The sequence below is a fragment of the Pan paniscus genome, chromosome 10 (genome assembly GCF_029289425.2).
Source record: "Pan paniscus chromosome 10, NHGRI_mPanPan1-v2.0_pri, whole genome shotgun sequence".
NCBI classification, from domain to species: domain Eukaryota; kingdom Metazoa; phylum Chordata; class Mammalia; order Primates; family Hominidae; genus Pan; species Pan paniscus.
This window is the reverse complement of record NC_073259.2, coordinates 49,285,897-49,299,242: the sequence shown is the minus strand read 5'-3', so window position 1 is coordinate 49,299,242 and position 13,346 is coordinate 49,285,897. Positions and strand designations below refer to the sequence as shown.

General features: G+C 37.5%; 1 protein-coding gene across 5 annotated transcripts in view; it reads right to left on the bottom strand.

Moving 5' to 3' along the window:
• The window catches only part of NELL2 (neural EGFL like 2), a 406,132-nt gene that overhangs the window by 365,768 nt on the left and 27,018 nt on the right, over positions 1–13,346 (bottom strand). Inside the window, exons 1-3 of one of the 5 annotated variants that reach the window (XM_034935992.2) lie at positions 8,696–8,714; positions 2,754–2,839; positions 2,160–2,288 (exon numbers count right to left, since the gene is read on the bottom strand). In XM_034935992.2, coding sequence (XP_034791883.1) covers positions 2,160–2,288; positions 2,754–2,808 — 184 coding nt within the window. In that variant the 5' untranslated portion in view covers positions 2,809–2,839; positions 8,696–8,714. Of the gene's footprint in view, positions 1–2,159; positions 2,289–2,441; positions 2,709–2,753; positions 2,840–3,232; positions 3,405–3,545; positions 3,690–8,695; positions 8,715–13,346 lie in introns of those variants that run through there. The other 4 variants (XM_003825751.6, XM_003825749.6, XM_057299468.1 and 1 more) reach the window with 4 other exon arrangements.

The window sequence follows — 13,346 nt, the reverse complement described above, 5'->3', positions numbered from 1 at the left end:
CTTAGAATAAAAGAAATCACAAGAGCATAATCAATACATCAGTAATATATGCCTACTGAGAACATGGCATGCAGGAAATACTTGCTGATTGGTTATATTAAATAAAGTCCATAATTTAGCAGAAAATGAAATTTTACACCTTCAAATCTCATAAACCATATTTGTTAGGCATTTACTCTGTCTAAATATTGAGCTTGGCATCAACAAGGAAGCAAAAACAACCAATTCATCAATGTACATGGATATCTAGTTACTATGGACAATTCAAACAAAACATTTTATATGCCTTATGTATTTTGAACACCTACCTTGAAGAATTTGACAATTTAAATAAAAATGAATAACTAAACATTTTTAATTAACCAGGAAAAGTTATCGATTCCTGAGACTATTTCCTAAAAATTGTTTAATTTTCTAGCATCAGAATATAAAATGCACAGTCCTGAAGGTTTCTATTTGTGACAGATCAGACACTCTTCAGAGGAAACTAGGTAGAATACTAATAAAATTTAAAGGAGCTTTGTAAATTTTAAGAGCACTACAATACCATTTGTTTATTAGGAGCTTTAGATTCTATAAAGCTTTCCAGTTACTCGAATTGGCAGTCCTGAAATAACTTTGTTTCCAGTTCATAGGGATTAAAAATCAGAGATAAAAACAACACAATACAAAACAACAACAACAACAACAACAAAAAACAGAAGGTTAACCCTACTGACACTTCTATTCAACTGTGTGAAATTCTGCTGACAATGTAGCCGTATCTTCTTTATTAGATTTGGTCATTGTTTTTAAAGGATTCAATATCCAAGCCCCACCCTCCATAAAAGACCCTTAAGTGAATAAAACATTACCATAAATATTTGTTACAATAAAAAATTAACTTAAACAGAAAATTTAAACAATAATTCTTAAGCCAGAAAATTGCATTTTAATTTTTTATAAGAGCAAACTTGTTTTAAGTAAATGTAACACATGTGAATTTCCTCCTTTCCCAACTCTAAGCTTTGGTTTTAGTGACCATGGTGACACATACTGGCTATATCAGGCAACAACACCACTACAGAAACACTCAAGTTTTATTTTATTTCTATTTCTTGGTAGCATATTTTCCGAAGTGGTTTCCTTTTGCATATCCAACTCTTTAGTAATTATGAATTGCACTTTCAAAGCCATGGCACCAAAATAACAACAACAACAACAAAAATCTGGGTGAGGTAGGGCAAGAAGCTTTAGTCCATCAGATATGTTAAACCAAACTCCATTCTCTTTTGCCTTCATGTATTCTTCACTATACATGAATCTAGTCTGTCTGTACACGTTTAGCCACCTTTTAGAAGCTCTTATTACGGCAACTTTCCACAAACAAGCAATCCTCAAAAGCTCTAAACAAAGTTGAAGGTTTGCTGCATTGGAATTTGCTTCTGACTGCACAACACATTTAAATATAATTTGAGATGTAGACATTTGTGCCCAGCCAATATCCACTGACTTCAATTGTGTAAAATCGTAAATACACAATTAATGATAATATGAGATACACTTCCAGATTAACATTTACTTGAAATCTTTCCAAAATACTTTTGAGACCATTATTCCCTTTCTCTTGTTATTGGTGGATGAAGGAAGAATGAGGGTCTTTCAAAGATAAATTTTGCCTCAAATATACTGCGACTGTGATATGCAGTAAGTAGAAATATTCAGAGGCATTAATTTTTCCAGAAAGCTACCCCCATAAAACAATTCCTCCAAGCAGGGCACCATCGTACCTGAAACTTTCAGAGATCAGTGTCTTAACTAAGATTAAGCTATCCTTTTTCCTACCTAAATCAATTTCACCCAAACGAGGCGTTTGTGTTATAATTCATTGTTCCCCAGATTCTAAAATCAACCATCTGCCATAGGAGTTTCTGCTCAGTAATTAAGGGACTATCCATTAGAACTGGCAAGAGTACAAAGTACGAAGGAGAAGGGTGAGGCAGGGGAGAAAAAACCACTTAAAAGAGATAGGGATATGTGTCTCACACTGGCCCTTCTACACCTCAGCTAAAGTACTGTCATCCATGAGGCAATACAAAGTTAGGACAAGCGGCGAGAGCAACTCCTGCCGGGGTTATCGGAACTGAAATCACAGTGGGGATGCAGCACGCCGGGCATACCTTGAAAGAGAAAGGCTTTCGTCCCATTATGCAGCCCCGGGACCTGACGCACTCCGGTCGTGGACTCCCCAAGTTCTAACTCTGTTAAGACGTCAATCTGTAGGGAAGGGTCCACACCAAGCCCCCAAACTGGTGAGGGGTATGAGGTGGGAGAGAGAAAAAGGAAAAGCTCCATCAAAATGCAAGTCTCTTCCTCCAGGGCAGCAAAGAACCGCGTTTTCGCGACAATATTGGGAACTGAAGATGAGAGGCGACTGCCTCCTCCTCCGCCGAGAGCCTTACCTGAGATCAGCAGCCAAGCTTTAAATAGCGGAGCACCCAGTCCCGTTTCCATGACCTACTTTAAACCCTTCTCTCTGCAAAGTTCCCCCTCAGCCCTCCGACCCTGGACTAGGGGCGTGATCCGCCTCGCGGTCTCCAAGGCAAGCACAGAAAAAAAAAAAAAAAATCCATATCCAAACCCGCCCCCTTACTCCAAGCTTCCCACTCCAGACCTACTTTGGGTCCAGGAAAAGCGAGGCTTCCCCAGCCAGCCCATGCTGCCCCGAGGCGGGAGCCATCCCTTTCCCCAGCCCCAGCTCTGCGGCCACTCACCTGCTCCGAGACCGAAGATCAAACAGAATGTTCTCAGTAAGACCCGAGACTCCATGGTGCGGATCAGCTCAGTCCATCGTCTCCCTCTTTAAAAATAAAAATAAAAATCGAAGAGGTTCTTGGAATCAAGCGGGAAAATAACGTTTGTCTCTCCTGCTGCTGCCTCGGATTTACTGATCAGTAGGATTAATACGCTTTGGTTGCCTAAGAAAGAAAAGGGAGGCCTCCCCAGGCGCGTGAAGAACTTAGACCCTCCAATGCGCACATCATTCCCACACGCAGAGCCGAGGCGGCAGCGCGGCCGGGAGGGGGCCCGGAGGGAGGGGTCGGACTCGCCCCGGCGCGGCTCCGTCGGGGAATTAGCTCCCGAGCCGAATAAAAGCAGCCAAAGACTCGCACACCCGGTAGAAGGGGGGCGGCCCCAAGAAAGCCCGGGCTGGGGCGGCCCCGCACCCGCCCGTCTTCCCCGCCGCCCGAACCTGTTGTAAAGGCAGAGACAATGGAGAAAGCTCCGGGAGACGAGCGGAGAGACTGCTCCTCCGGGGAGGGAGGGGCGGGCCGGGGGAGGCGGGGTAAGGAGGAGGGAGGGGCCGCCGAGGGCGAGGCCGGCGCTCAGCGTCCGTCTCCCGCACGGTCTCCTGGATGCCAAACCCGGTCTAGCGAGCCCAGGAACCGTTGCAACCTCAGCTCTTCTCCCTCCCTCTCTCGATGACCCGGGCAATGCCAACCTCCTTTCGGGATTGAAAGCTCTAAATCCAAGGTGCTAAGTTGATGGGCGGTCTTTGCTCTCACCCCTCGATTTCGGGTGCGTGTCTTGAAAGACAGGAGAGAAAAAAGACCACCCAGCTGCAGGAGGCAAGGCTGGAGCGAGTAGCGCTCGCCTGCCCTTTAAGCAAAGGAGGGAAGCTCATGTGCACTCGTGCACTGAGCTACGGAGCAGCCCCGGGGTGCAGGGCACTCCCCCTCCAGGGCGTGCGGAGGAAGGCCACCAAAACACGCTGCACTGCCGAGGTGGAGCTGGGCAAAGTAGGTAGAGACTGGTGGGGACGGATGGCGAGCCTGGGAAGCCCCGGGAGTCCTGGTGGAGAGGTTCCCTGCCCGGGGCGGGGCGCTGGAGAGCTTCCCCGGCGCCGAGAGCTTCCCCGGCGCGGAGAGCGCAGAGGAGAACTTGGCCAGGAGGTGCTGGACAGCTCCGGAACCCGCGCGCCCCCTGCCAAATACAGCGTGGAGACCCGGACTCGGGCTCTCTGGGACCAGCATACAGCAGAAGGCAAGGGGAACTGAGCCAGGGCGTCTGTTCACGCCGAAATATCTACCTACATAGAGGAGATGGTTAGAGAGAGAGAGAGAGAAATAAATACATAAATAAGCAGAGGGAGGAGATGGAGCCCAGGCGAGAGAGAAGAGCCATCCCACTGTTGACCACACTCATGCAGGCTCTACCTGCCCTTCACCACATATGTCCGGGACCATAAAAGTGGTGTCATTTGAGATCCATTTTTCAGCAGGCACATGTATGTTCAAGATCAATGGTACATAATATTTTTTGAACATAGCCCTAAAATTTTCAGGTAAATTTTGAGGAATGGCATTCCACTTTCATTTTGGAAAAGTTAAGAGTTTAAAAAACCATTATGGTATTAATCTGTACAAAGATCAATTGGGTTTCTTAACCTTCCATGCAAACATGTGGGTACTGAATTCTCCAACTGGATACTAACAGCTACAGTTACCAAAATGCCTACTGGGTAGTCTGAGCCCCCTGCAAGGCAGGAGTATAATATACATTTTATCTATAGATATATAGTTATAGATATTATCATATAGTGGAATACATATACTATATTATACTATAGGGAAAGAGGTATTTTTAGATCTGCCCTTAGAATTTTTAAGAGAAAAGATTCAGAATTCGGGAGCTCTTTTAAATTAATTTTTAATTCTCTCTTATCAAATTTCCCATTTAATTCTATTTGTAACTTTGTAAAGTTTGAGAAATATTTCAGTACTTACAAGTGATAAAGGATTGTCATATGCAATTTCCCAAATTTGAAAAACTATGCCAAATAAATAATACAATTTAATTAATCAATGAAAAGAAATTAATCATCAGAATTAAAGACCTTTCTACAGCTGTGCATCTAAAATATTCAATTGTAATAAGTATCTACAGAAGCTACACGAAATAAATTTTAAATAATGTAGCATTTAAAATGTTATCATTAGAGAAAAGAATAAAACATAAATATACATATGCACATATATATTTCCACATAAAAGTCCTCCTAACCAACCTGTATTCAACCAACTCATGAAAGTAGGGATACTCTCGAGTTTCTCTGACTCTCATCCATGATATGCTGAAAGCTGGTGGTGAATGGGCTTATCTCCAGTACCATACACACTGAGGCTCCCTCCAGAACAGTGGTATTTGGTACCCAAAATAATTCTAGTTGAACCTGCTACTGTAATTATTTGACCTAATTAAATAGTATGGAAATCATTAAAATATGAGTATGGGGAGGGGTGAAGAGTTGTTTCTCTAAAACTAAGGTGTAAGGTTTGGAAACCCATAGTAAAGGTGAACCATTGTATTAGCTAGGGCAGAGTTTCTCAACCTGGGCAGGAGTTTTCAACATTATAACTACTAACATTTTGGGGTTGGATAATTCTTTATTGGGGCTGTCCTGTGCCTTGTAGGATGTTAGTTGAATTCTTGGTCTCTATCCACTGAATGCCAGTATTTTCAGTATTCCATTTTATCTATGTGTTTTTTTGACTAGATCTCTTTGTGAAGCTTTTAAAATTGGTATTCTAGGGAATGCAATATACATACTTAACTTTTCACCTTCTACCTAGAGTCCATACATTACCACTTCAGTTCGAATACAGAAGCTTTACTACCACATCAATCCCTTTATCCTCAATTCTTTAGGTTGTAGTTGTCTTATGTATTATATCCACATACACTCAAACTCCTTTTAGACAATGTTAAAATTTTGCTTGCAATCATTGTTGTAGGCATAATAATATTCCAATCCCCTTCCCCTTAAGAAATAGTCTTTTCCAGTTCCTAATCACTGGAACCTGTGTATGTTACCTCACATGGCAAAGGGGATTTAAGGTTGCAGATGGAATTAAGATTGTTAATCAGGTAACCTTAAAATAGGAAGATTATTTCAGATTATCTGGGTATGCCCAATATAATCACAAGGGCCCTTAAATGTGGAAGAAGGAGGCACAAGAGGAGGTCAGATTAATGCAATATGAGAAGAACTTGACTTCCTGTTGCTGACTATGAAGATGGGAAAATATAGAAGGGCTATGAGACAAGGAATATGGGAGGCATCTAGAAATTGGAAATGGCAAGGAAAAAGATTATCCCTTAGAGCCTCCAGAAAAGAATACAACCCTGCTGATAACTTGACTTTTGCCCAAAAAAGTCGAGACTGTTTTAGACTTCTCAACAACCAACCGTAAGATAATAAATTTGTGTTGTTTTAATCCACTAAATTTGCGGTAGTTTGTTACAGCATCCACGGAAAACTAATATAAGTACTGACTACATGAGGAAAAGTTCAGTAAACATGGTTGACTCTAACGACCCTTAGATCCCTTCCTACCATATACACATATCAAAGCTAAGTAAAATGCCCAATTTTTAAATTCACAGATGAGCTTTAAATTAAGAAAAGAAAATCCCCAGGTGCTAGAAAAAAAGACATAGCAGAAGATGGACAGAGAAAGCAATAGGTGGTGCAAGAATTTGGAGAGGGTCGGACACAGGGATTCAGACTCTATCGGGACCCTAAGAAAATAGAGTGGGATTTTAACATCCACACCAGAACTGAAAACAACAAATTTTTGAAGCCAGAAAAGATGATGATATTACTGATTCTTCTGATAAGAGTAGTAAGCTTTAAAGAATTATATCTCCTACAAAAAGAAACTTTTGAAACTTTAAAACTTTGCATGTTGGCCGAAGCTTGCCAGCTGCACATGTCCTTGTGGAAAACCAATGCACCTATACTAAATGTCAAATCTCAAGCTTTGCCACTTGCAGGTACAAGGTCCAAGATCACCCTCTTCACTGATATGGAAATTCTAAAATCAAAAAGTAGCATTAAACTCCCAGGGTCTTCTGAAGAAGCAAATATAAGACTTCTTTTAAGTGACTTTCTATGACTTCTGGTAAACAAGAAGAAAATTCCTGCTGTGCAATAATAATAATAATAATTGTCATTGTTATTACTATTACACTGAGATAAAAGACTATGAAAAATAGTCAAGAAACATACACACACACACACACACACACACACACAGAGAGAGAGAGAGAGAGAAACAGAGAATTAGTATCTCATGAACTCAGGATATCAAAAAATTAAGTGACAGAAAACATAAAATAAGAATGTTTAAGTGATTGGAGATATTTTTAAAGGGATATAAAAGAAATGAAATGACAGAATTGTATGAGAAAAGAGTAGACATATCTCAAAAGAAACCAAATAGAACTTCTAGAAATAAAAGTACGTTTAAAAACAATATTAAAAACCATTAGCTCTAATAAGCATCAATAAAACAGTGCTAAAAATTAGTGACCAGAAAAATTGAAAACAAAAAGTCAGATGTGAGAATATTACTGAGAATGTGCCAAGACTGATAAAAAGAATGGAAAACATAAACAAAACATGAATGTTACAGTTAAAATAACCAATACACAACTAGTTAGAGATGTGGAATAACAGACTAGAAAGAATAGAAGTATACAGTATTATACATAACATTTAAACAAATAAAATTTAAGTTTTCAAAAATTAAAGAATATCATGAGGCTCTAACTCTGGGTAAAATGGATTAAGTACACTTTACCATTTCTCCCACTGAATGCCATCAAAATTCAACAGAATGTATAAAGTATTTGAGGACTCTGAAAATTATATGGTATCAAGCAAACTGGGAAAGAAAACCAGAGTTTGAAGTACTACCATACTGGCAGTGAGTTATTTGTTTTATTCTTGTTGTTGTTGTTGTTGTTTTTGGCTAGTCAACTGAAGCAGTAGGAGTGGAAAAAGAACAAATAAATCTGTAATTGGTTGTGACCAATTAGTTGTAAGCACCACTGCACTCAGACCAACCAGGCAATGATTACCAGCCAGGTAGTGGTCTTAGACCACTACCCAGGTCACAGGCTGGCCTCTGTGTTGCACAGTTGCATACTACAAAGTCTTAAAACCACACAAAAGGAAGACAAGTCAAAATCCTCTGTCTAAATTCTAAAGGGTCAATTGCCTGCTTAAATTTTTAAAAATCCAACATTCACCACAGTACTTAACAAAATTCAGAGTTTTGTAACTTAATATTAAAATATTTAGGTTATAATAAAAAATTATTTGGCATATGGAGAACTAGGAAAACTTCAACTTCAATAAGAAAAATATAATCAACAGATACCAATGCCAAGATGACACAGATGTTGGAATTATCTGGAAAAGATTAAAGAAACTATTATAAAAATGCTCTAACAAATAAACACAAATACTCTTGAAACCAATGAAAGACAGAAAATGGCAGCAAATACATAGAAGATATAGGGAAGAACCAAGTGGAAATGTTAGAGCTGGAAAACAGAATAATTGAAATTAAAAACAAACAAACAGACAAAAATCATTAGAATGGGCCCAGTAGCTGAATGAAAATGATAAAGGAAAGAATCAGTGAGCTCGAAGACAGATCAATTAAAATTACCCAATCTGAACAAAAGGGAGAAGACTTTTTTTAAGAAATGAACATAGTCACAGGAACCTGTGGGACAAAACGAAAAGAAAATGTCATCAGAATTCCAAAAGGGGAGAAGAAAGAGTGCAAACATTTTGTTGTTGTTGTTAATCAAGAAAGAATGGTCTAAGATGTCTCAAATTTGGCAAAACACATAAACTTACAGATTCAAGGAGCTCAGCAAACTTCAACAGGATACACTTATAGGAATCCATAACCAGAGTGCTGAAAACAATAGAAAAATGAAACTATCAATAGAGAAGAAAAAATCCTAAAAGCAACAAGAAAAAATGGCATTACATATAGGGAAACAACAGTTTGAATGAATGCAAACCACGGAGGCCACAAAAAAGTGGAATTTTTTTTTCTAAGTGTCCAAAGAATTTTGTCATCCCAGAATTCTCTATCTGTTGAAAATACCCTTCAGGAATAAATATGAAAGAAAAACATTCTCAGATAAAGAAAATCTTTAAAAACTGATTGCCAATAGACCTACTCTAAAATTATTGCTAAAGAAATTTCTTCAGGCAGAAGAGAAATAATACCATAAAGATAACAGCATATCAGGAATGAAGAGTAGAAGTGGCAAATATCTGGGTTAAAAAATATACTATCTTGAGTACTGTAAAATATGTTTGATGGTTATATTATTTTTCCATTGCTGCAGTAACAAATTGCCACAACTTTGGTGGATTAAAACAACACAGATTCATATATATGTGTGTGTATATATATACATAGGTATATATGTTGAAAATATACATACATACGTGTATATATATGTATTTTCAATATATATACCTATGTATATACATACATACACACATATATACGCACACACGCACACATACGTATATATCCTTTTTTTTTTGAGGTGGAGTCTCATTCTGTCACCCAGGCTGGAATGCAGTGGCACTGTCTCAGCTCACTGCAACATCCACCTCCCGAGTTCAAGCAATTCTCCTGCCTCAGCCTCCCGAGTAGCTGGAATTATAGGCAGGCACCACCAGGCCTGGCTAAGTTTTGTATTTTTAGTAGAGACAGGGTTTCACCATGTTGGCCAGGCTGGTCTCAAACTCCTGACCCCAGGTGATCCACCTGCCTCAGCCTCCCAAAGTGCTGGGATTACAGGCGTGAGCCACCATGCCTGGCTATATACCTTTTTTTTTTTTTTTTTTGAGACAGAGTATCCTTCTGTCACCCAGACTGTAGCGTAGTGGTGCAATCTCAACTCACCGCAATCTCTGCCTCCTGGGCTCAAGCAATTCTCCTGCCTCAGCCTCTGAAGTAGCTGAGACTACAGGCATGTAACAACATGTCCAGACAATTTTTTTTTTTAATTTTTAGTAGAGCCAGGGTGTTATGTTGGCCAGGTTGATCTTGAACTCCTTATCTCAAGTGATCAACCTGCCTTGGTCTCCCAAAATGTTAGGATTATGGGTGTGAGCCACTGAACCTGGCCCACAAATTTATGATCTTATAAATCCAAAGGTCATAAGCCTGACACCAGACTCACCAAGCTAGAATCAAAGAATTGGCATGACTAAGCTTCACTCTGAAGACTCTAGGGAAGAATCTATTTCTATACCTTTTTTAACTTCTACAGGGTGTCTGCATTCCTTGGCTCATTGCCCCCTCCTTCAATCTTCAATCCAGCAACAGCAGGCAAAGTCTTTCTCACACTACCCTCTCTCTGGTTCTCTGACTACAGTTTAGAAAAGGCCTTTGCTTTTAAGGATTTTTATTTTTAGATTAGGGCCCCCTGGATAATCCAGTATAGTCTCCCCATCTGAAAACCCTTTGCCTTAATCACATGTTCAAGTCTCTTTGCTATGTAAAGTAACACATTCACAGGTTCTAGGGATTAGGTTGTAGACATCTTTGGGACTCCATTCTCCTGGCTACCACAATGATTGAAAGAAAATGTTTTAAAATTATCTAATGGAGTTTTAATATATGTAGATTTAATACATAAGACAAACACAACATAAAGATATGAGAATAAAGGGACCGATATAATGGTAAGGTTTCCACATTCCAATTGAAGTAATAACATATGAACTCTGAGTAGATGATAAAAAGTGAAGTATGTATATTATAATTCTCTAGAGCACCAACCCAAAATCCTATAATATAATAAAGATATAGTTAAGAGCTACAACAGGTAAAATGGAATTCTAAAAAATATTTAAATAACTTGAAAGAAAGCAGGAAATAGTTAAGATAGGAACAGAAAATAGAAAAAAGGGAAACAATAAAATGGTAGGCCAAAATCCAAACGAGTCAATAATTGCCTTAAATGCAAGTGGTCTAATCATAACAATTAAAAGACTGAACTCATCAGAAGGAATTTGAAAAATATAATCCCACTATATGCTATTAAAAAGAAATCTACTTCAAATATAATGAGGTAAGTTAAAGGTAAAGGATTAAAAAGATATAAAAATATATATACTAGGTAAACATGAATCAAAAGAAAGTTGAATGTCATATGTGAATGTCAGAAAAAGTAAACTTTAGAGTACAAAAAATTATCAGGAAGAAAGAGGTACATTACAGAATAACAAAGGGGTTCACAATTAAGACACAACAATCCTAAGTATATATGCACCTAACAGCAAAGCATCAAAATGTATGAAACATTTACCTGGAGAAAGAGTAGTAGAACTGAAAGAAGAAGTAGACAGATCCACAATTCCATTTGGAAACATCTACATTCCTCTTTCATAATCAATAAAAATCTCTAGTCTTATCTAGTTTCAACACTAAATTCCACCACATTTAAAGGATAATTAATAGCAATTTTACACAAATATTCCAGAAAATAAAGGAAAGGGAAACACTTCCCAACTCTTCTTATGTCACTAGCCAAAACCAGACAAAGACATTTACATAACAGAAAATAAAACTAGAACATAGACTCTAAATTTACCTTTGGAACATACGAAATCCTAAACAAAATATTATTAAGTTATATCTGGCAATATATAGAAAGGATAATAAACTACAACAAGGTGGGGTTCATTCCAGAAATGCAAGGTTGATAAAATATTTTAAAATCAATCAAGATAATTCAGCACATTTACAACCTAAAGAAGGAAAAACGTGATTATATCCACTGATGAAAAAAATGATTTGACAAAATTCAACACCTAGTCACATTAAAATAAATAATTCACTGCAAAGCAAAATAAAAGGGAACTTCTTCAATCTAATAAAGAGAACTTAAAAATATACATCTAATGAGGCAACATTGTATTGGAGATTATATTCAGTCTATCCAATGAGGCAATAAAAAGAAGTAAAACAGCTGGGTGTGGTGGCTCCCACCTGTAATCCCAGCACTTTGGGAGGCTGAGGCGGGCAGATCACCTGAGGTCAGGAGTTCAAGACTAGCCTGACCAACATGGTGAAACCCTGTCTCTACTAAAAATATAAATACAAGCCAGGCATGGTGGTGAGCACCTGTAATCTCAGCTACTTGGGAGGCTGAGGCAGAAGAATTGCTTGAACCCAAAAGACAGAGGTTGCAATAAGCGAAGATCATGCCACTGCACTCCAGCCTGGGAGATAAAGCAAGATTCTGTTTCAGAAAAAAAAATTAAAAATTAAAATTTAAAAGAAATAAAAGTTCTTCACATTGAGAAGGAAGAAATAAATGTTTTCCCTAAATGATATGGTCATCTACCTTTAAAAAATCCCAAAGCATATGTGAGAAAGCTACTACAACTAGTAAGTGGGTTGGCAAGGTTGCAGAATACAAAGTGAATATACAGAAATCAATTCTATTTGTATATCCTAGCAAGAAATAATTAAAAATACAATTTAAAAAAATATATGATTTATAACAGCATTAAAAAACATGAAATACTTATGAAGAAAAATAACAAAATACAGGCAAGATTTTACACAAAAAACTATAGAACTTTGCTGAGTGAAATTAAAAAATACCTAAGTGGAGAAAAAGATCTACGTGCTCACAGATACATACAGTTCTTATTGTTAAGATATCAATTATCTTCATATTGATATAAAGATTCAAGAAAATCTAAATAAAAATCCCAGCAGGCTATTTTGTAGCAATTAATAAGCTGATTTTTAAATTTATATGGAAAAATCAAAGAAAACAGAAAAGCCAAAAATTTTTTTGAAAAAGAGTAAAATCAGAGGATTCACAGTATCTGACTTCAATATTACACTATAAAGTTATAGAAATCAAGACAGTATAGTTTTAGTATAAGGCTAGACATAAAAATTAATGGAATAAAGAGCATAGGAATAGACATATATATATAATGCTTAATTGATTTTTTACAAAGATATCAAGATTTTTCAATGGATAAAAGATAATCTTTTGAACAATGATGCCAGAACAATGGAACATCCATATAGTAAGGAAGGAAGGAAGGAAGGAAGGGAGAGAATCCTCATCTTATCTTGCATCATATACAATAATTAACCTAAAGTGGATTATAAGCTTATGTGTAAAAGCTAAAACTATAAAACTTTTAGAATAAAATTGTTGTGACTTGGGTTAGGCAAAGATTTCTTAAGCAGGACACAAAATGCATATATATCAAAAGAAAAAATTGAGAAATTATACTTCATCAAAATTAAAAACCTCTAGCTTTTTGAAAGATACCGTCAAGAAAGTTAAAAGTCAAGCAATAAAATAGGACAAAATATTAAAGGACTTGTATTCAGATTATATAAATAACTCTTATAATTCAGTAGGACCAAAAACTTCAATTAAAAAAGATAGGCAAAATATTTATATTTTGCACTTTTTTAAAATTAATGCATAATAGATGTACA